The sequence below is a fragment of the Rhinatrema bivittatum genome, chromosome 4, assembly GCF_901001135.1.
Source record: "Rhinatrema bivittatum chromosome 4, aRhiBiv1.1, whole genome shotgun sequence".
Taxonomy (NCBI): Eukaryota; Metazoa; Chordata; class Amphibia; order Gymnophiona; family Rhinatrematidae; genus Rhinatrema; species Rhinatrema bivittatum.
This window is the reverse complement of record NC_042618.1, coordinates 268,661,787-268,684,704: the sequence shown is the minus strand read 5'-3', so window position 1 is coordinate 268,684,704 and position 22,918 is coordinate 268,661,787. Positions and strand designations below refer to the sequence as shown.

Below are 22,918 nucleotides of genomic sequence, written 5' to 3'. Positions count from 1 at the left end.
GCAATCTGCTACATTTATTGAAGGGGTTAACAAACATGTGGATAATGGTGATCCGGTGGATATAGGGTACCTGGATTTCCAGAAAGCATGTGATAAATTCCCTCATGAGAGACTTCTCAGGAAATTAAAAGATATGGGATAAGAGGCAATGCCCTAGTTTGGATTGCAAACTGGTTAAAAGATAAGAAACAGAGAGTAGGAATAAATGTTGAGATTACTTACCTGATAATCTCCTTTTCCTTAGTGTAGACAGATGGACTCAGAACGAATGGGATAGTATCCGCGTGCTAGCAGTTGGAGACGGATCTGACGTCAGCACGGGTATATATATCCCCACAGGAAGCGTAGCAACTTAGTAATCTTCCTTGCAAAAGCTGTTATGGATGTGTGTACTGACGCTCAGTGAAAAATGAAACAGGATTCCCCTGACCGATTGATAGTAGCTGGAGACCGCCAGCATTCACAACCGGAAGGCGTTAACACCTGGTATAGTGTACGCTCTTATGTAAATAAACGACATGGCTTACCTTGAATCGGTGAAAGCCATGTACACAGGCAGCTGGGCGGGATGCTGAGTCCATCTGTCTACACTAAGGAAAAGGAGATTACCAGGTAAGTAATCTCAACATTTCCTGGCGTGTAGCCAGATGGACTCAGAACGAATGGGATGTACAAAAGCTTTACTCCCAGCCTGGGCGGGAGGCTGCCTGAGGACCATGTAAGACCGCCCTCGCAAATGCTGAGTCCTCCCTGGCCTGGACATCCAGATGGTAGAACCTGGAGAAGGTATGGAGGGAGGACCACGTCGCCGCTTTACAGATTTCTGCAGGCGACAGCATCCTGGATTCTGCCCAAGATGCCGCTTGTGCTCTGGTAGAATGAGCCTTGACTTGTAGAGGCGGAGACTTCCCGGCCTCCACGTAAGCTGCTCTGATAACTTCTTTAATCCAGCGGGCGATGGTGGGCCGCGAGGCCGCTTCACCTTGCTTCCTCCCGCTGTGCAGGACGAACAGTTCTTGTGTCACTTCCAGATATCTGGGCAGCAATCTGCCAATGTCGAGATGGCGTAATAAACGCCCTTCTTCAGATTTCTTCAAACCCGCCGTGGTAGGCAAGGATATGGTTTGGTTAAGATGAAACTGTGAAACCACTTTAGGTAGAAAGGAGGGAACCACACGAAGATGGATAGCCTCAGGAGTGATTCTGAGAAAAGGATCACGGCAGGACAGTGCTTGTAGCTCTGAGATGCGGCGTGCTGAACATACCGCCAATAGGAACACCATCTTCAAGGTTAGAGAACGGAGAGACAGTCCCCGAAGGGGTCTGAAGGTGGATCCCGCTAGGAAATCCAAAACAAGATTGAGGTTCCATAAGGGCACAGGCCACTTTAGTGGCGGACGAATATGCTTGACTCCTTGCAGGAAGCGAGAAATATCTGGGTGCTTGGTGACGGTCTTGCCATCCCTCCTGGGACCATAGCAAGACAGCGCAGCCACCTGAACCTTGATGGAGCTGAGGGAGAGACCCTTCTGAAGTCCATCCTGCAGGAAATCCAACACAATAGGGATTGTGGTCGCATGTGGTTTGGTGCCGTGAGTGTCGCACCATGCTTCAAATTCTCTCCAGATCCTTACATAGGTCAGGGATGTGGAAAACTTGCGAGCTCGGAGGAGTGTATCTATCACGGGCTCCGAGTAACCTCTTTTCTTCAGCCTAGCCCTCTCAATGGCCAGACCGTAAGAGAGAATTGAGCTGGATCCTCGTGGAGGATGGGACCTTGCCGTAGAAGGTCCCGGATAGGAGGCAGGGGAAGAGGCTCCCCTGCCAGTAGTCTTCTCATGTCTGCGTACCAGGGTCTTCTTGGCCAGTCTGGTGCCACTAGAAGAACTAGGCCCCGGTGTTTCTGAATCTTGTGGATGATGGCGCCCAGCAGAGGCCACGGAGGAAAGGCGTATAGCAGAGTCCCTGGAGGCCATGGCTGGACCAGGGCATCGATTCCGTGTGAGAACGGGTTGCGCTTGCGGCTGAAGTATCTGGGTACTTGAGCATTGGACTTGTCCGCCAGTAAATCCATGTCCGGAATCCCCCAGTGATCCACAATCATCTGGAAGGCTGTGGGTGACAGCTGCCACTCTCCCGGATTTAGGCTTTCTCTGCTGAGGAAGTCTGCTGTGGTATTGTCCTTCCTGGCAATGTGGACGGCGGAGATGTCCTGAAGATTCGCCTCTGCCCAAGCCATCAGTGGGGCGATTTCCAGAGATACTTGTCGGCTTCTGGTTCCGCCCTGACGGTTGATATATGCCACCGTGGTGGCGTTGTCGGACATCACTCTGACTGCTCTGTTCTTCAGTCTGGGAGCAAATCGAAGGCATGCCAATCGGACTGCCCGGGCCTCTAGACGGTTGATGTTCCACGCTGACTCTTCTCTGTTCCACCGCCCTTGTGCGGTGAGTTCTTCGCAGTGTGCTCCCCAGCCGCTCAGGCTGGCATCTGTGGTGAGCAAGGTCCACGTGGGTGGTGACATCTTCGACCCCCTGCTCATGTGGTTGGACTGCAACCACCACTGCAACTGGGTCCGCACTCTGGCTGGCAGATGCAGGCTCGTGGAATAGTTCCGTAGACGTGGGCTCCAGCGAGAGAGCAGGGAGTGCTGTAGAGGCCTCATATGGGCCCTCGTCCAAGGCACCACTTCCAGGGTGGATGCCATGAGACCAAGAACCTGCAGATAATCCCAGGCTATGGGCCGACTGGCTCCCATCAAATACTGGATACGCTGCTGAAGTTTCAACTTTCTCTTGGTAGTGAGACTGACTGTGTCCGCCCGGGTGTCGAACTGTACTCCCAGGTATTCCAGAGACTGGGAAGGCTGTAGGCAGCTCTTGCTGAGGTTGATTACCCAGCCCAAGCTTTCCAGAAGGGCGATCACTCTGTCGGTTGTGCGAAGGCTCTCCTCTCGAGATTTCGCCCTGATCAGCCAGTCGTCTAAGTAGGGATGGACCAGAATTCCTTCCCGCCTGAGTGCCGCTGCTACCACTAAGACCACCTTGGTGAATGTCCGTGGTGACGTGGCCAACCCGAAGGGCAGAGCCCGAAACTGGAAGTGGCGGCCTAGAACCTTGAAGAGTAGGTAGCGCTGATGATCCGGATGGATCGGGATATGCAGGTATGCCTCTGCCAGGTCTAACGCCGTGAGGAATTCTCCTGGCTGTACTGCAGCCTTGACGGAGCGCAGAGTCTCCATGCAAAACCTCGGTACCTGTAAGTAGCGATTGACTGACTTGAGGTCCAGCACAGGCCGAAAGGTGCCCCCTTTCTTGGGTACCATGAAATAAATGGAATAGTGTCCAGAATTCACTTCCCAGGCAGGTTCTGGGATGATGGCTTTCAAGGACAGGAGCCTCGCCAGGGTAGCTTCCAATGCTGCCTTCTTGTGTCTGGGACATGTGTCTGGGACATGAAGATTCCACAAACTTGTCCGGAGGGAGATGATGAAAGTCCAGATAATATCCCTCCCGGATAATGGCGAGGACCCACTGGTCCAACGTGATCTCGACCCATCTGGGGTAGAAGAGGGTTAACCTGCCCCCTATGGCTCCGTCCCCCAGATGAATCGGCGGATTCTCATTGTGAGGTGCGGCCGGGACCCGGACCCGGGCCTGCTCCCCTCTTGCGCTGCTTGGTCCGAAAGGACTGATTCCTGACCTGAGGACGTGGTGCCTGGTAGCGAGCCCTGTAAGGAACAAAGCGCTATGAACTCCTGCCCCTGGAGGGCCTTGGAAAGGCGCGCTGGCCCCTTCTGAACCGATCTTCTGGCAGTCTAGGCAGTGGAGAGGCACCCCATGTACTGGCCAGTTTAGCAAGGTCGCTGCCAAATAGGAAAGAGCCTTTAAAGGGCAATCTGGTGAGGCGTGTCTTTGAAGGCGCATCAGCCGACCATCTCCGGATCAAGAGCTGCCTCCTGGTGGCTACGGAGGATGAGATCCCCTTAGCTGTTGTCCGGACTAGGTCTGATGCAGCAACCGTGAGGAACGAAAGAGCTGACTCCATGTCAGCTGCTGGAGCGTTGTTCCTAACCTGTGACAAACAGGCACGCGTCACCACTGTGCAGCAGGTCGCGATCCGCAAAGATAGAGCTGCCACCTCAAAGGTCTTTTTCAGAATGGCGTCCAGTCACCGGTCATGAGGCTCCTTGAGGGCCGTCCCCCCTTCAACTGGAATGGTAGTGCGCTTGACCACAGCGCTAATCAAGGCGCCCACCTGAGGGCACGCCAGCAGGTCTTGGATAGCCGGTGCCAATGGGTACATGCCCGTCAGGGCCCGGCCCCCTTTGAATGCGGCCGCTGGTGCCGCCCATTCTAAATCTATCAGTTGTTGTGCCGCTTGCAAGAATGGAAAATGGCGGGCTGTATGACGAAGACCTTCCAGCAGGGGGTTCTGTGCAGAGGGTACCGTAGTGCTGGGACCTGTAATATCCAACTCCGCCAGACACTGAGACACCAGGTCGGAGAGATCCTCCTTAGAGAAGAACCGCCTCATGGTTCTATATGGCTCAATCCCTGGGGGAAGTTCCCCCTCGTCCGGAAGTTCGGACTTGTCCGGTGAAACCTCCTGGTCTGATTGATCCAGACTGTCCAGCGGCGGAAGGTCCCGCTCACGATAAGGGCATGAGGGCCCAGGAACAGGATCCATAGGAGCTGCCACCGCAGCGGCAGCCGCTGCCGCAGTCGCAGCCACCGCAGGAACCGCAGCAACCGCAGGAACAACAGGAACCGCAGGGCCTGGACGAGAAGCCGTCTGCATCTGTACAAAGGCATGAATCCCCTTAAAGAGATCCACCCAGGAAATGGAAGCAGCCTCTAATCGCCGGGGTACCAGATCCCCCGGGATTCCCGATTGGTCGAGACTGCCCGCTAAATCCGGGGTAGACCCTGGGGAACTGTCGGCAAACCTTGGCTGAGACGGGTCCTGACCTGAGGGTCCCACGGCCTCCTCACATTGGGCACATAGGGAGTGGCTCTTCACTGTGTGTGGCCCTAAGCTGGCATGCAGAGCAGAGGCCAAGGGCTTTAATGCCTGAGGCAGGCGGCGCCGCCGCTGAAGATGCTGCGGCGTTCTGATCCATGGAAAGGTATGCGCTGAATGCTTAATACAACAGGCGCACAATAATAATAATATGCGGCAGCAATATGCACTTACTACAACAGGCGCGCAATAATAACAATATGCGGCAGCAAGAGGCGCTTAATACCACAGGCGCACAAGAATAATAATACGCGGCAGCAATAGGCGCTTAATACAACAGGCGCACAAGAATAATAATATGCGGCAGCAATAGGCGCTTAATACAACAGGCGCACAATAATAACAATATGCGGCAGCAATATGCGCGTAATACAACAGGCGCACATAATAAGAATATGTTCTCAGCAATAGGTGGCCATGAAAACCGCTCAATTGTATGCAATATGCACTCAGCAATATGCAGGTAGTAATACACGCTCAATGGCATTCAATAGGCTCACAGCAGTAAGCGGTCAGCAATACACGCTCAATGGCATTCAGTAGGCTCTCAGCAATAAGCGGTTAGTAATACACGCTCAATGGCATTCAATAGGCTCTCAGCAATAAGCGGTTAGTAATACACGCTCAATGACATTCAATAGGCTCACAGCAGTAAGCGGTTAGCAAGACATGCTCAATGGCTTTCAATAGGCTCTCAGCAATAAGCAGCTAGCAATACACGCTCAGTGGCATTCAATATGCTCTCAGCAATAAGGCAATATACGCACAAGGAGGAATAGAGCCGCGCCTATTACGGGCGCTCAATACCTGAACAAGGCTCACAAAATGGCGTCCTCCACGGCGTGCCACGCCGCCGATCCTCTGTTCCTCGGAGACCAGAAATAAGAGATGTACGCCTTACCTGATCCGCGGCGTTTCCCGGCTGGAACCCGGGCGGTCTCCGGCTGCGGGGGGAGAGGGCAAGTACCTTCACCGCCGCGTTTGAGGATATGCACCCGCTGCCTCGTCCACGCCGGGACCGAGGCGCTTCAAAAGCCTCACCCGAACCTCGCCCGGGGGCTGTGTCCCTGCCGCGATTCGGCCACCGGACCGAGGACTTACACCTCCGGGGTGATCACGGAAATCACCCCGGGAAACTCTACTGGGGGAGGGACCTTAGGGTATCACCGCAGGAGTGCGGGGCTCGATGTTGTAAAGTTTTAGTAAGTAGAAAAAGAAAAGAAAAAGTAGATTTGGAAAACACGCTCAGCAAGCGTGCAGGCTCTCCAAACTGCTTTGGAGACGGAAATTACTAAGTTGCTACGCTTCCTGTGGGGATATATATACCCCGTGCTGACGTCAGATCCGTCTCCAACTGCTAGCACGCGGATACTATCCAATTCATTCTGAGTCCATCTAGCTACACGCCAGGAAATGGTCAGTTTTCTCAATGGAGGAAGGTACGTGGAGTGCCCTAGGATCTGTATTGGGTCCGGTGCTTTTAAATATTTATAAATGCTGGAAATGCAAACAATGAGTGAGATGCTCAAATCTGCAGACAGATAAACAGGCTGATTCTGTACAATAAGGGGTTTAGCGTGTCCACAACACGCGTCCAAACACACCCCCCCCCCCCCCCGTGAAGCAAATAGCGCTCATCACATGTTGATGAGGCTATTAGTCATTCGCCTGGGAAAAAAATGTGCTGCTGATCCGCATATTTTACACTCAGAAATTAGCGCCTGCCCAGGTGCTAATTTCTGAGCAGCCTGAAAAAGTGTACAGTAAAGCAGAAAATACTGCTCTTCTGTACATTCTCTGACTTAATATCATAGTGATATTAAGTCGGAGGAACCAAAAGGTAGGGTTAGGTTAGGAAAATGAATGCTCAATTTTACAGCATCCATTTTACGAGAATCCATTTTCCTAACCCATGGCTGTGGGAAACTGACAGTCATTTTCCTAACCCATGGCTGTGGGAAACTGACAGTCATAAATTTGAGCGTCCGTTTTACAAACCCACAGACAGCCACCTCTCCAGGGTCAAGGAGGCGCTAGGGGCATGCAATTGTCCCTAGTGTCTCCTTTTAGAATGACCCCTCATTTGCATTCTGTATCATGCGCAAAGGAAAGGGGGCTGAGTGCACATTCAAAAGCGGGTGCCTAAAATGTATGCGGTTTTTTTGTGCGTCCGTACTGTATTGACCTGAATATTATTCCAAGTTGTTAAATCACTAATGCATTGTGAGAAATTGCAGGTGGACCTGGGAAGATTAGGCACCCAAATGGCAGATGAAATTTAATGTGGCAAGAACAAAGTGATGCACACAGAAAATTAATTATGTTAGGTTCCATATTAGGAGGCTCTACCATGGATCTTGGTATCATCATGGACAATATGTTGAAATCCTTGGCTCAGTGTGTGGCAGCAGTCAAAATAGCAAAATGAATATTAGGAAAAGAATGGAGAATAAAAGGAAGAATGTCATATCATCTCTATATTGCTCCAAGGTGTGACCACACAGAGTACTGTGTGCAATTCTGGTCGCTGCATCTCAAAAAAGATATAGTGGAACTAGACAAGGTACAAAGAAAGTTGACAAAAATGGTAAAGGGTATGAAATGGCTTCTTTAATATGAAAGGCTAAAGAGGTTAGGGCTCTTCAACTTGGAGAAGAGACAGCTGAGGGGAGATATAATAAAGGTCTATAAAATCATGTGTGGAGTAGAACAGGTAAATGCCAATCAGTTGTGTAATCTTTCAAAAAATAAAAAGACTAAGGGAAAACTTCATGAAGTTGCTAAGTAGTACATTTAAAACAAATCAGAGAAAATATGTTTTCACTCAATGCATGATTAAGCTCTGGAATTCACTGCCAGAGGATGTGGTAAAGGCAGTTACTGTAGATGGGGTTTTAAAAAGTTTTGGACAAGTTCCTGGAGGAAAAGTTGATAAACAGTTAATAACCAGATAAAGTTAGGGAAGAGTGGAGCAACCACTTCTGAGAGTGTGAAATTTTCATCACATTCAAGCCCTTAGCATCATGCTCTGACAAGAATGTTTAATTAATTTGTATTACATGCCTTTTTAAATATTAAATTCACCCCAAGTGGTTTATAGTATAATAGAAATAGCAGCAAATGTGTGAAGATCACTTGCAGCTTACAAAAAAAAAAGTATGTAACAATTTAAAATAGCAGCAATTTAAAAATAGCAGCAGTAAACATTTCAGCAATAAAAGATGCTTAACAAAATACTGATTCAGTTCTGTACAGACAAGGAGTACTTACACACCAATACCTCCACTCAAGATTTGGCACTCACCCACTTCATCTCGCAAACTGAGTCCTTTAAGCCACTGTGATGGCAACTTGAGCATTGGGAAGTGGGACAAATCAACCAGTGGGATCAATCCTTAGATAAGAGTTGTTTAAGTGGCTGAGGACCACTTCAATCAATGAGGCCTAGTCATTAGTGCAACCATGGTCGATTTCTTGAATCCTTTAAGCTGGCAAGATTAGCTTCAAGTTGGTCTTATTCACACAAGTCAGGTAGTGTCAGAGTTTTTCAAGACAGATTTCAATTGCTCAGGATGAGATCTTGGCATAGAAGATGTACACAAAGATGATGTAATTTTTACCCAAGCATTTGCAGAACTCCTTTTGATGATTTGTGAGGGCAACCCTAGGAGCATTCTGGGCATGCTGGTTTGCTTCTTGGCCATGGCATGAAAAATAAATGATGAGATACTGAAAGATGGCATATTTTAAAGAATAAAAAACATGCCAATCTGAGAAAAAATGTGATCGGGCTACATGCACTGACAGCAGTTTGGCAGAACAGACACTATGGTCACATACCAGGGCAGAAGTGGCAATGAAAATAAACAAGAAAACTTCAAAAGTACTGAAAACTTTAACTGGGATAAAAACCAAAAATTTGGTGAGAAGCAAAATCTTTGGAGCAGTGAAGAAGGATAACACAAGAAAAAAGGACAGATTTAAAACAGTTTTCCAGGAGGATATTCTCTGATGATAGAAAAGAGAAAAACAAGAAGTGTACACTTAGAAGCTTTTACTAGAAAACTCTAGAAGAGCTCTCTGCATAAGCATGACTTAGAGTCACATTAGCCATCTGTGTAGATGATGTTTCTGCTTGCTTTCAGAAAAAGGACTAGACAGCTGATTACAATCACTCTATAAATGTTTATAATGACAAATAAACATTATATAGTTCTAGGACTTAGAAGCTCCTTCCAACCAGGGATGCAAGAAGTCATTATGGTCCACCAGAGTGGTTCTATTAAATATGCTTATCGTTGGAGAACGCCAACATTAATAAGGCTTCATCTGAAAATTGTGCCTTGAATGCCAGTTGAACTAGTTATATGTGAAATTACATATTCAAAAGATTCATCATCAGTGATTCAGTGTAACAAAGGGATAAATATTGTATAGCAAGTTGTTGCAAAGGAAAACATCATAGTGATAGCAGAGCAAGGGATGTAAACTACTGCATCTTGCTGGTAAATCTTTCTGTTCAACCTGCGCTGTGCAGAACCTAAGACATCTATAGTACAGTTAATACGATAACATATGGTTGCCAAAATTCATTGATCCTTTTCACTACCAATTTCTACTTGCATGGAAGAAACATGGAAGCAGCAGTGTAATAAAATATAACAAAGATCTACAGTACAAACATAAGATAAAATGCTTAATGCAAACAAACTTTTAACAGCCAATTACTCAAATCAATTACCTCTCTGAAATATTCTTTCTGTACTGGTTTTATTGGTCTGTAATGCCTGATGTTTGTCAAACGTTATTGCAACTGCAGTGACTGTAACCTGCAAACAGAAATCGGATTAATGTGAACATATTTCTGTGATGAGAGCTTTTAGAAACAAAAAAATAATCAGAAATTTTAAATCATGAGGTCCACATTCTAAAGCTATTTAAATAGATAATAGTTAGCCATCTAAATGGCATAGCTGGCTATATTCAGCTTTTGAGGGCGTTATGGGGAAGGGCTGAGATATCTGATTAACCTAGCCAAATAGCGGGTATATCTGGCTAGGTTAGCTGGATAATTTTACACTAGATTCTGAGAAGGTCTAAAGATATCGGTCTTGTGTGGCTGGATAATGAGCCACTTAACTGGATATCTTTAAAACATATCCGATTAAATGGCAAACCTAATGAAAAAAAAATGTGGGCCTACAGGCCCCTACTAAATTCCCCCCTCCCCCCCACTTCCTCCCTCAACCTGAACTTCATGGTTCTACCCTGTTGCCTTCCCCCAAAGAGCCCAAATCAGAATTTAAAAAAAAAAAAAAAAAAAAAGGGTCAGGGGTTGGCACTAGCCTCTCCCCTCCCCCCACAAGATCCAGCTTTGCTTTTTAAAATCCTAAAATCTGCAGGCTCCCTCCTTCCCCTCTTCTACCTCCCACACCCATCCTTACCCTCCCTGTAACTTACAGTAGTTTCTCTTCAGCTCAGATCGTGGTATCCCCCTCTGTGACCTGGGCCCGGTGCATCAGGTGTCGCTAAGGAACTACGTTGGAAGCGCAATAGCAACACCAGACGCGCCAGGCCCAGGTCGTGGTAGGAGGCTACACAGCTTAAATTCACTTTTTACTGTCTCAAGGCCAGATATACATTGCAGATGGTTAAGAACTTGAAAACAGTTATGAATAATCTGTAATCAATGGAATTATCTCTGAATATGTACAGATTTCCCAAGGTAATTATATCTTTGTAATGTTTAGTACTCTATTTATTTAAAACATTTATATCCTGCTTATCCATAGTCTTATGCAAGTTACAACATTACATACATAATCTTACTGTACTAAAGGGTTTCATTCTCTTTATTTACATGGGAAAAATGCTTAGTACTTTTGATTACCCGAGGATACATTGTTAAATTTGTCAGTTTACCTGTTCGTGACATTACCAGATATTTTGCTGATGTCATAAGCAGGACCAAAAAGATGGTGTAGGGAGATTTCAAAAATATTACATTAATCTGTAAAATAAACACTGTACATCCTAGCAGTCAGAGTAGATATACCCATATCATACAAAGGTCTAAATTTAAAATAACATACATTTTACTATTGTTAATTGCATATAAAAACTAAGGTATGTGTTTGAAGTCTCTGTAAGTAGTTTTATTTATCCTCATTTAAGAAAAGGATCAGAAGTACTGAGGTTCTCAGAAACAGTAATTAGAACTAAGGCATATCATCACATCCCTACCAGCAGCTGCATGATGGAAGGCAAATCTATCAAATGTTTACAACCATACAGAGCCTGAGTTAGAAGAGATTGCTAGATCAATGACTGGCAATGGATGGTTTCTGTTTAAGGCAATATTAACCAAATATCCAAGACACAACTTAAACTTTGCGTTTATAAAAATTGAATTTCAGATAGTTAAGATGTGAGTCGAAGGTACTTAAATCATTCCTCAAACACTTCAATTATAGTTAGTTCTAAGTTGACCTAGAGAATAGCCACTGCTAGCAACAGTAACATGCAATAGACTTAGTTTTTGGGTACTTGCCAGGTTCTTATGGTCTGGATTGGCCATTGCTGGAAACAGGATGCTGGGCTTGATGGACCCTGGGTCTGACCCAGTATGGCATGTTCTTATCCCATAAAATCAGTTTTTAAAATAATTTTTAATAAGTGCCAACAAAATAAACTTGCACCACTCTTTTCCATCAATTCATATGTAGAATGCACACCAGACCCAGTACCAGTTTCAAGGTGGTCTGCTACAGTGGTTGCTATCGTTTTGACAAACATAGTAGGAATATGACAAAGTTTTTGATCTTGAACTACTTCAATAATCTGAGTGGAATCACAAACTAATTTTTCTGTTTAATAGCAAGCAGTGTTATTACGCTGCCTTTTCACTTCATCCATTCCTAAACTATACTCCTATCCACAGGTTTAATCACTAAGAATGTAATTTACTAAGCCATTATAAGGCTTTTACTGTAGAAATTGTTAGAACTGTGGACCCTTGGACCGGGATGAGGTACTACCACTGAGGGACGGCCCCCAATGGTTGTCGTCGTTGACTGGTGATACATGTGAAGACAACCCGGCTGGAGCTTCACCTATACCAGCCCTCGTTACCCGCAGGTTGAGCCCTTGGGTGCGGGGCTGGCAGGTCTTAGGTGCGGGTCACCTCAATGAGAGCAGAAGTGACAGCAGGCGAAGGCAAGGTCAGGAGTCCGGGTCAGGGCTGGCAGCAGAGATGGAGGACGAGAGTCCTATCCGAAGATCCGGGGCAGGCGGCGGACAGGCAGAGTCGAAGAACCAGGCCGAGGTTCAAGACGGGCAGCAGAGAAGCAAGATGAGGAAGCGAACCAAAGTCAGAACAGAAGATCAAGCCAAGGTGGGAAGCACAGGAACTGAAGGCCAAGGAGAGGAATGGAGTCAGGAACCAAGGCAGGAACTGGAACTCTGGGACTGGACTCAGGAACCAAGGACTGGGACAGGAGCAGGAACAGGACCAGGAACTGAAGACAGGAGCTTGAATACATCAGGAAACAGCAACTAGCACTCCGAGGAGACGACCTGTTGCAAAGGCAAGGAGCTGGAGACTGAGGCAGGGTATAAATACCCCTCAGTCCTGACGTCATCCATCGGGGCTGGGCCGAGGTTTCCCGCCATGGCCCCTTTAATAGGCAGAGTCTCCCATGCACACGCACCTAGGGAGAGCCCCGCTGGAAGGACGACGGCGGCGTTCAAAGCCACGTGGGAGGCCGCGGTCGGCCGGCCCCGAAGCAGGGCATGCCATGCCGGCCAGAGGCAGCACCGGCCAGCATCAGAGGAGGTAGAAGGGACCGGCCGTGGCCTGCTGCGGCGAGGAGCCACAACAGTACCCCCCTTATGCCCCCTCATAGAAGGACCGGGCTTGTTGGGGTGAGTGTGATGAAAGTGCTGGAGCAGAGACTTATCCAGGATATTTAATGACGGCTCCCAGAAGTTCTCCTCAAGACCAAATCCCTCCCAGGAAATCAAATACTCACAATGTCTGTGATTCCATCGTACATCCAGAATCTGCTTGACTTGGTAGACAGGATCTTCTTCAGAGACGACCTCTGGAGTCTTGGGTGGAGTGGCATGAAATGAGAGCACCAAAGGTTTTAATAGGGATACATGAAAGGAGTTATGTATTCGTAAACTGGTAGGAAGGTGTAAGCGGTAAGTCACAGGACCCAGGCCTTCGCCGACAGAAAACGGTCCAATGTATCTTGGAGCTAGCCTCACTGAAGGGATCTGAAGATGAATGTTGCAGGTGCTGAGCCACACCCGGTCCCCTAGACTAAGCAGTGGAGCTGGGCGACTGTGTCTATCCGAAATTTGCTTGGCTGTGTTGGCGGCCTTTGGAAAGTTAGCATTGGTGGTGTCCCATAGTTTGTGAAGTTGTTGGGCCGTGAGCTGGGCCACAGGGGAAGGCACGGTTAGAGGCAAGGGCAAAGGAGGTCTGGGTTGCTTGCCAAAGACCACCTGGAAGGGAGAAGTACAGTAGCGGAGTGCACGTGTGTATTGTGCGAGAACTCCGCCCAAGGTAATAGCAGTGCCCAGTCATCTTGACGGCTCCCAACAAAAGAGCGGATGAAGGTCTTCAACCCCCGATTGATCCGTTCGGTTTGACCTGAGGATGGAAAGCAGAAGTGAAATCCAACTGCACCTCGAATTTCTTTCATACGGAGCACCAGTACTTAGTCGTGAATTGGAGACCACGGTCTGATGCAATGTGCTGGGGAAGGCCATGGAGGCAGAAGACGTGTTGAATGAATAGTTGTGCCAACTCGAGAGCAGACGGTAGCTTGGGTAGAGGAACTAAATGTGCCATATTTGAAAATCTGTCGACCACTATCCAGATCACCTGGTTGCCGTGGGAAGAGGGTAAGTCTACCACGAAGTACATAGATATGTGGGTCCACGGTTCGCGAGGAGCTGGAAGAGGCTGCAGGAGGCCCCACGGGCAACCGGGCAGTGGCTTCTGTTGTGCACAAGTCGGACAGGAACTGACATAAGCTTGAACATCCTGGATCATCCGAGGCCACCAATAGTAGCGAGACAACAGTTCCAAGGTACAGGTCCTGCCCGGGTGTCCAGCAGTGAGTGAGTCGTGACCCCAGGCTAACCTTTGGTCGGAGGGGGACCACCTTCTTCCCTGGGGCACCATGTTGGGGGCTGCTAGTAGGATTCTGGCAGGGTCCAGGATGTAACGGGGTAAGTTTGGAGTGTCTTCTGCATCATGAAGTTTGGACAGGGCATCTGCCCTGGCGTTTTTTTTTTTATCGCTGGTGGGTAACACAGCACAAAGTTGAACCGGCTGAAGAAGAGGGACCAAGAAGCCTGGCGCAAGTTCAAATGCCATGCCTTTACTAAGATATTCTAAATTTTTGTGATCAGTGTATATTGTGATGGGGTGTTGCGCCCCCTCCAATCACTGCCTCCATTCTTCGAAAGCCATCTTTATGGCCAGAAGCTCTTTATCCCTGATTCCGTAATTCCTCTCCGCAGGGGAAAATTTGTGGGAGAAAAATGAGCATGGTAGCAAGGCTCCCTGGGTGGAGTACTGGCTGAGTACTGCTCCTACCGCCACGTCGGACGCGACTACTTCCTCTGAACTGAAACAGGGTTCTTGCAGGAACCCTGTTTCAGTTCTTCAAAAAGCTTGAATGGCTTCAGGAGACCAATGTCTGGCATCTAAACTTCTCCTGCTTAGGGCAGTGAGTGGTGCCACGATATGAGAGTTTCACGGAATGAAGTTCCTGTAGAAGTTGGCGAAGCTAAGAAACCGTTGCAGTGAACGAAGTCCCACAAGTTGAGGCCACTCCCGAATGCTAGTGAGCTTGTCCAGGTCCATTCAGAAGTCTGAGGTGGAAACAATAAAACCCAAGAAGGGCAAGGACTCCTGTTCGAAGAGGCATTTCTCCAATTTAGCGAATAGATGGTGTTCTCTTAAACGCTGGAGAACCTGGCTTACTTCAGCACAATGGGTAGTCAGGACCTTGGAGTAAATTAAGACATCATTGAGGTAGACGATCACACTGTTGTGGAGTATATCCCTAAAAACCTCATTCATTAGGTTTTGGAAGACCCCTGCGCGTTACACAAGCCAAAAGGCATTACTAGGTACTCGTAATGACTGTCACGCGTATTGAAGGTGGTTTTCCATTCATCCCTAGGCTTGATTTGGACCAGACTGTAGGCACCGCAAAGATCCAGCTTCGTGAAGACCCTGGCTCCTTGGAGATGGTCCAAGAGTTCTGGAATGAGCGGGAGCTGATAACGGTCCCAGCGAGTAATGGCATTGAGCCCTCGATAGTCAATGCAGGGTCTTAATGAACCATCCTTCTTGGCCACCAAAAAGAATCCAGCGCCCGCTGGAGACGTGGAAGGACTGATGAAACCCCTCTCAAAGTTCTCCCTGATATATTGAGACATCGCTTGGGTCTCGGGTAGTGACAATGGATACACCCGACCATGAGGTGGTACCATGCTGGGCAAGAGGTCGATTGCACAAAGGAGCGGGGCTCCGGAAGGGTCTCCGCCTTTTCTTTGGAAAATACGTCGGCATAATCAGCATATTGCGAAGGTAGATCCTGGCGATGGTGGCGGCAAGCAGATGCTGAGTTTGAGGCAACTCTCGTAGGCAGGTGGAGAAACAATTGGGACCCCAGGTGGCAATTTATAGGGTCTCCCAATTGATGGTAGGAGAGTGTCTCTGCAACCATGGAAGTCCTAGAACCACCGGGTGAATGGATTTTTAGAGGATGAAGAAGGATATTTCTTCCTCATGTAGTACTCCATTACGGAGAGTCACGGGGGCTGTGCAGGGGGAGACTCGTCCAGGTAGAGGGTCACCCTGGATGGAAGAGACCAGTAGCGGTGGGGTGCGATGGACCACTGGAAGTTGCAGTTGATTCACTAGTTCAGCCAGAATGAAGTTTCCTCCAGCCCCGGAGTCAATAAAGGCCAGAGTCATGAAGGATCCCCCGGAAAATTGGGGGATCACCGGTACCGTGCATTGGGGAGCGGAATTGATAGAGCCTAAGGTCAGCTCCCCTGTGACGCCTAAGCCCATGAGTTTTCCGGACATTCTGGGCATTGGGCTAGTAGGAGACCCTTGCTGCCGCGGTACAAAGTCCAAGGGACCTGCGCCGCTGCTTCTCCTCTGTGGTTAAGTGGCTTCGGCCTATCTGCATGGGCTCCTCACTGAGTATGGCGAAGCCTCGGAGGTGGCTGGAGAGACCAGAGGACGAGAGAAGAATGGAGCCAAGGGAACCACTTAATGTGCCAGCTTCAGCTCCCTCAAACATTGTTGAAGACGCCGATCTATTCAGCCTGTCAGGTCAATTAATGCCTTTAGTTCCTCAGGCAACTCCCGGGCAGCCAACTTGTCCTTTATTCTTGAAGCCAGTCCCGCGAGGAAGATACTCCACAGGCTATCCTTCCGCCAGCTCAGTTCTGAGGCCAGGGTGCGGAATTCCATGGCGTACTCGGCCAGAGTATGGGAGCCCTGGCGGAGGTGGAGCAGCTCGGAAGCGGCAGTGAACTGGCGTCCTGGCTCCTTGAACACCTGTCAGAAAATTTGAACGAATCGGGGCAGGTCTCCGAGGATGGAATCCCTGCATTCTCACAATGGAGAGGCCCAAGCCAGGGCTTTGCCATCCAGCAAGGAGAAAATAAATGTGGTTTTAACCTAGTCGCTGGGAAATTGTGTAGGTTGGAGAGAGAACCTCAAAGCAGTGGTTCAAAAACTCTTGGCATTGTTTCGGATCCCCAGTGTACCGAGGCGGAGTAGGCAGATACAAGAGAGGAGAAGGTGGTAAAGAAATTGCCGGTGGAGGGGCAGAGGCCCCGGATGTGGATGAAGGATCCATGCGATTGGCAAGGCACTCGACTGTAGCTGCCAAGACATCTAAACACTGCTGTTGCTGCTGCAAATGTTGGGCCACACCAGGATTGGCCTGTAGAAGGGACAGATCCACCGGGTCCATGGCCTTTGCAAACTGTTAGAACTGTGGACCCTTGGACCGGGACGAGAGTTGATACTACCACTGAGGGACGGCCCCCAATGGTTCTCGTCACCAGCTGGTGGTACAGGTGAGGCTAACCCAGCTGGAGCTTCACCTATACCAGTCCTCGTTCACCGCAGGTTGAGCCCTTGGGTGCCGGAGTCGCCTCAAAGAGAGCAGAAGTGATGGCAGGCAAAGGCAAGGTCAGGAGTCCAGGTCGGGGCTGGCAGCAGAGATGCAGAACGAGAGTCCAATCCGAAGATCCGGGGCAGGCGGCAGACAGGCAGAGACGAAAAACCAGGCCAAGGGTCAAGACGGGCAGCAGAGAACCAAGACAAGGAAGCGAGCTGAAGTCAGAACCAGGAGATCAAGCCGAGAAGGGAAACACAGGTACTGAAGGACAAGGAGAGAAATGGAGTCAGAAACACAGGCACAGGCAGGAACTGGAATGCCAGGATTGGACTCAGGAACCAAGGACTGGATCAGGAGCAGGAACTGAAAACAGGAGCTTGAAGACAATAGGAAAGAGCAACTAGCACTCTGAGGAGATGACCTGTTGCAAAGGCAAGGAGCTGGAGACTGAGGCAGGGTTTAAATACCCCTCACTCCTGACGTCATCCATCGGGGCCGGGCCGAGGTTTCTCGCCGCAGCCCCTTTAAGAGGCGGTGTCTCCCATGCGTGCCTAGGGAGATCCCCACTTGAAGGAGGACAGCGGCGTTCAAAGCCACGTGGGAGGCCGTGGTCGGCCAGCCCCGGAGCGGGGCACGCTGCGCCGGCCAGAGGAGGCACTGGCCAGCATCGGAGGAGGAGGTAGGGGGTACCGGCCGTGGCCTTCCGTGGCCGGGAGCCACAACAGAAATAATGCACAAAATGTAGAGATTACTTACCTGATGATCTCGTTTTCCTTAGTGTATGCAGATGGACTCAAAACAAGTGGGTATAGTGTGCTCGTGCTAGCAGTTGGAGACAGATCTGATGTCAGCACGGGTACATATACCCCCACAGGAAGTGAAGCAATTCAGTAATCTTCCTTGTAAAGCTGTCATAGCTCTATGAGTAATTAAACAGGATTACCCTGACCGGTTGATAGTAGCTGGAGACCGCCGGGATTCTCAACCGGAAGGTGTCGACACCTGGCAGGGTGGATGCCCTATGTAGTAAAACATGGCTTACCTTGAGCCTGTGAAATCCCATGAATACTGGCAGCCGGGCGGGATGCTGAGTCCATCTGCATACACTAAGGAAAACGAGATTATCAGGTAAGTAATCTCTACATTTCCTAGCGTGTAGCAGATGGACTCAAAACAAGTGGGATGTACAAAAGCTACTCCTGGACTGGGCGGGAGGCTGCCCGCAGTCCGTGCAGGATTGCCCTCGCGAATGCGGTGTCTTCCCTGGCCTGGACATCCAGACGGTAGAATCTGGAGAAGGTATGGAGGGAGGACCACGTCGCCGCCTTACAGATCTCAGCAGGCGACAGCATCCGAGTTTCTGCCCAAGAGGCCGCTTGCGCTCTGGTAGAGTGAGCCTTGACCTGTAGAGGCGGTGATTTTCCCGCGTCTACGTAGGCTGCCTTGATAACTTCTTTGACCCAGCGGGAGATAGTTGCCAGTAAGGCCGCTTCCCCTTGCTTCTTCCCGCTGTGTAGAACGAACAAATGGTCCGTCTTTCGTATTGCTTCGGACACTTCCAGGTATCTGGACAGTAGCCCGCCGATGTCGAGATGTCGTAGAATTCGACCTTCTTCTGACTTCTTCAAACCTTCTGTGGTAGGTAAAGAGATGGTTTGGTTGAGGTGGAAGTGCGAGACTACTTTGAGTAAGAAGGAAGGGACTGTGCGAAGATGGATGGCTTCTGGCGTGATCCGGAGAAACGGATCACGGCAAGATAGTGCTTGTAGCTCTGAGATGCGTCGTGCGGAGCAAACAGCCAGCAGGAACACCATCTTCAAGGTAAACAAACGGAAAGACAGGCCTCGAAGTGGACGGAAGGCGTGTCCCGCAAGAAAGTCCAAAACGAGGTTGAGGTTCCACAGAGGTATGGGCCACTTCAGTGGCGGACGAATGTGATTGACACCTTTCAGAAAGCGTTAAATGTCTGGGTGTGTGGCGATGCTATTGCCGTCACTCCGGGGACCGGAAAGTGCCGCCACTTGGACCTTTATGGAACTGAGGGACAGACCCTTCGGAAGACCATCTTGTAGGAAGTCCAAAATGATAGGAATCTTAGCGGCATGTGGATTGGTGCTATTAGCTTCGCACCAAGCTTCAAATACTTTCCAGATCCTTATATAAGTTTGTGATGTGGAGAACTTTCGTGCTCTGAGGAGTGTATCTATTACCAGTCCTGAATACCCTCGTGACTTCAGTCTAGCCCTCTCAATGGCCAAACCGTAAGAGAGAATTGAGCCGGATCCTCGTGGAGTATGGGACCTTGTCGCAGCAGGACCCTGTGCGGCGGCAGGGGTAGTGGATTCCCTGCCAGTAGTCTTCTCATGTCTGCGTACCAGGGTCTTCTTGGCCAGTCCGGGGCCACTAGAAGAACTAGGCCTCTGTGCCGCTGAATCCTGTGTATAATGGCGCCCAGCAGGGGCCATGGTGGAAAAGCGTACAGCAGGATCTCTTGGGGCCATGGTTGCACCAGTGCATCGATCCCCTGAGACTGAGGATCCCACCTGCGGCTGAAATATCTGGGTACTTGAGCGTTGGACCTGTCCGCTAGTAGGTCCATGCCCGGGGTCCCCCACCGATTCACAACCATCTGGAACGTTGTGGGTGACAGTTGCCAATCCCCGGGATGTAGACTTTCTCTGCTGAGGAAGTCTGCCGCGGTGTTGTCCTTCCCGGCGATGTGGATGGCGGAAATGTCCTGGAGATTTGCTTCCGCCCAAGTCATCAGGGGAGCTATTTCTAGGGCTACCTGTTGGCTTCTGGTTCCGCCCTGTCAGTTGATGTATGCCACCGTGGTGGCGTTGTCTGACATCACTCTGACTGCTCGGTGTCGCAGTCTGTGGGCAAATCGCAGGCACGCTAGCCTGACTGCCCGTGCCTCTAGTCGGTTGATGTTCCATCCCGACTCTTCTCTGCTCCACCGCCCTTGGGCGGAGAGTCCTTCGCAATGTGCGCCCCAGCCGCTCAGGCTGGCGTCTGTAGTGAGCAGGGTCCAGGTCGGAGAGGACATCCTGGACCCCCGGTTCATGTGGCTTTGCTGCAGCCACCATCGCAGCTGATTTCGTACCCTGGCTGGGAGTACGGTGTAAGTTTGTGATCGCGGGCTCCACCGGGATAGGAGGGCACGTTGTAACGGCCTCATATGCGCCTGTGCCCATGGTATCACCTCCAGAGTGGATGCCATCAGGCCGAGGACTTGTAGGTAATCCAAGCTGTGGGCCGTACGGCGTGCAGCAGGGCCTGCAGACGATTCTTGAGCTTTTCTCTTCTTTTGGGAGTCAAGCTGACTCTGTCTGCCTGAGTGACGAATAGGACTCCTAGGTATTCCTTCGACTGAGACGGCTGTAGGAAACTCTTGTTTAAGTTTACTACCCAGCCTAGGCTTTCTAGAAGAGCAATCACTCGGCTGGTTGCCCGATGGCTCTCTTCTGGCGATTTTGCCCTGATCAACCAATCGTCCAGATAGGGATGGACGAGAATTCCCTCCTTCCTGAGGGCTGCCGCCACTACTACTATGACCTTGGTAAAGATCCGCGGCGCTGTGCCTAACCCGAAGGGTTACGCTCGAAACTGAAAGTGTTGGTTCAGGACTTTGAAGCATAAATAGCGCTGATGATCCCGATGGATTGGGATATGAAGGTAGGCTTCTGACAGATCTAGGGATGTGAGAAACTCCCCTGGCTGTACTGAATTTTTGACGGATCGCAGGGTTTCCATGTGAAAGCTGGGTACCCGTAGGTAGCGGTTGACTGACTTGAGGTCCAGGACGGGCCGGAAAGTGCCCTCCTTCTTGGGCACTATGAAATAAATGGAATAATGCCCAGAATGTATCTCCCCTGCAGGCACTGGAATTATGGCCTTGAGGGAGAGAAGCCTCTGTAAGGTAACATCTAGCGCTGCCCTCTTGAGGGGTGAACAAGGAGATTCCACAAACTTGTCTGGCGGGAGCCGAAGAAAGTCCAGGTAGTATCCCTCTCGGATGATGGTGAGGACCCACTGGTCCGAGGTAATCTCGGCCCACCTGCGGTAAAAGAGGGTCAGCCTGCCCCCTATGGCTGCTACCCCCGGATGGGCCGGCTGATTGTCACTGTGGGGTACGGCCGGGGCCGGAACCCGAGCCGGCTCCCCTCTTACCGTGCTTAGGCCGAAAGGACTGGTTCCTGGCCTGCGACAGAGGCGCCTGGTAGCGAGTCCCGTAAGGGTTGAAGCGCTGAGAGGTTCTACCTCTGGGTGGTTTAGAAGACGGGCGCTGCCTCCTGCGTGGTCTGTCTTCTGGTAGACGAGGTAAAGGAGAGGCGCCCCATTTATTGGCCAGCTTCTCCAGGTCGCTGCCGAACAGGAGAGATCCCTCGAAGGGCATTCTCGAAAGACGCGTCTTGGAAGAGGAGTCGGCCGACCAGTTACATAGCCAGAGCTGCCTCCTGGCTGCCACTGAGGATGACACTCCCTTGGCTGCTGTACAGACGAGGTCGGAGGCTGCGTCAGTAAGGAACGAGAGAGCTGATTCCATCCCTTCTCCCGGGGCATTGTTCCGAGCCTGAGATAAGCAGGAACGCGTCACCACCGTGCAGCAAGTCGCAATTCGTAGGGACATGGCTGCCACCTCAAAGGCCTGCTTCAGAATGGCGTCCATACTCCGGTCATGTGTATCCTTGAGGGCCGTCCCTCCTTCCACCGGGATAGTGGTGCGCTTTACAATTGCGCTGACTATGGCGTCTACCTGAGGGCACGCCAACATGTTCTTAGTTGCCGGGGCTAAGGGGTACATACCTGCCAAGGCCCGACCCCCCTTGAATGGAGCCTCCGGTGAAGCCCATTCCAGATCGATGAGCTGCTGTGCCACTTGTAGGAGGGGAAAGTGGTGAGAGGTTTGGCGCAGGCCCTCTAACAGGGGGTTCACTCTAGGTTCCCCTGGGGTGTCATGGTCCGGAAGGGCCAGTTCAGACAGGCATTGCGAGATCAAGTCTGGAAGATCCGCTCTAATAAAGAAGCGCCGCATGGTCCGATAAGGTTCTACCCCCGAGGGAAGCTCTCCTTCCTCGGGGGGCTCATCCTCTTCTGCCGGGTAGTCTGAATCCCCAAAATTGGGGCTATCAGGTGGTGAGTGGCTGTGCCTAGGCCTCGAGGGTCCAGGGGCCGGGTCATTCTGGACGTACGGACCCGGTCAGGGAGCTGACTGCATCGTGACAAAGGTATGAATCCCTTTGAATAACTCCACCCAGGAGATCGAAGCCATATCTGGCCGCATGGGAACCAGGCCCCCCTGGTTCGCTGGCTGCTCCCCGCTGCTTGCTGGCTCCGGGGTGTGCCCGGCCCTGGCCCGGTACTCCCAGGGCCTCTTCACATTGGGCACATAGGGAGTCTGCATCCTCATTCTGTGTGGCCCTGAGATTGCATGCAGAGCAGAGATTGATGCCTGATACTGGAGGTGCCAGCACTGCCGAAGCCTGGTCGCTCTTACTTTCCATGCCGACGGTGAACTCAATAAGAGTCTGCGCTGTGCGCAAAAGCAGGCGTCTGGAATCAGCGCTCAGCAACGTGCGGCTAACAATGCGCGCCTATAGCAGAGCGCCTAGAACGTGTGCCTATAAACGGGCGCCTAAGAACTTGCGCCTAGCAACGTGCGCCTATGAACTGGCGCCTAGCAATGCGCCGATCGCCGTGCGAAGGAACGGCCGCCTATCGCT

At 50.4% G+C, this 22,918-nt stretch overlaps 1 protein-coding gene across 1 annotated transcript in view; it reads right to left on the bottom strand.

The window, feature by feature from the left end:
• The window catches only part of C2CD5 (C2 calcium dependent domain containing 5), a 1,535,590-nt gene that overhangs the window by 239,081 nt on the left and 1,273,591 nt on the right, over positions 1-22,918 (bottom strand). The window contains 1 exon segment of the mRNA XM_029600113.1: positions 9,764-9,851. Within this exon segment, the coding sequence (XP_029455973.1) occupies positions 9,764-9,851 (88 nt within the window).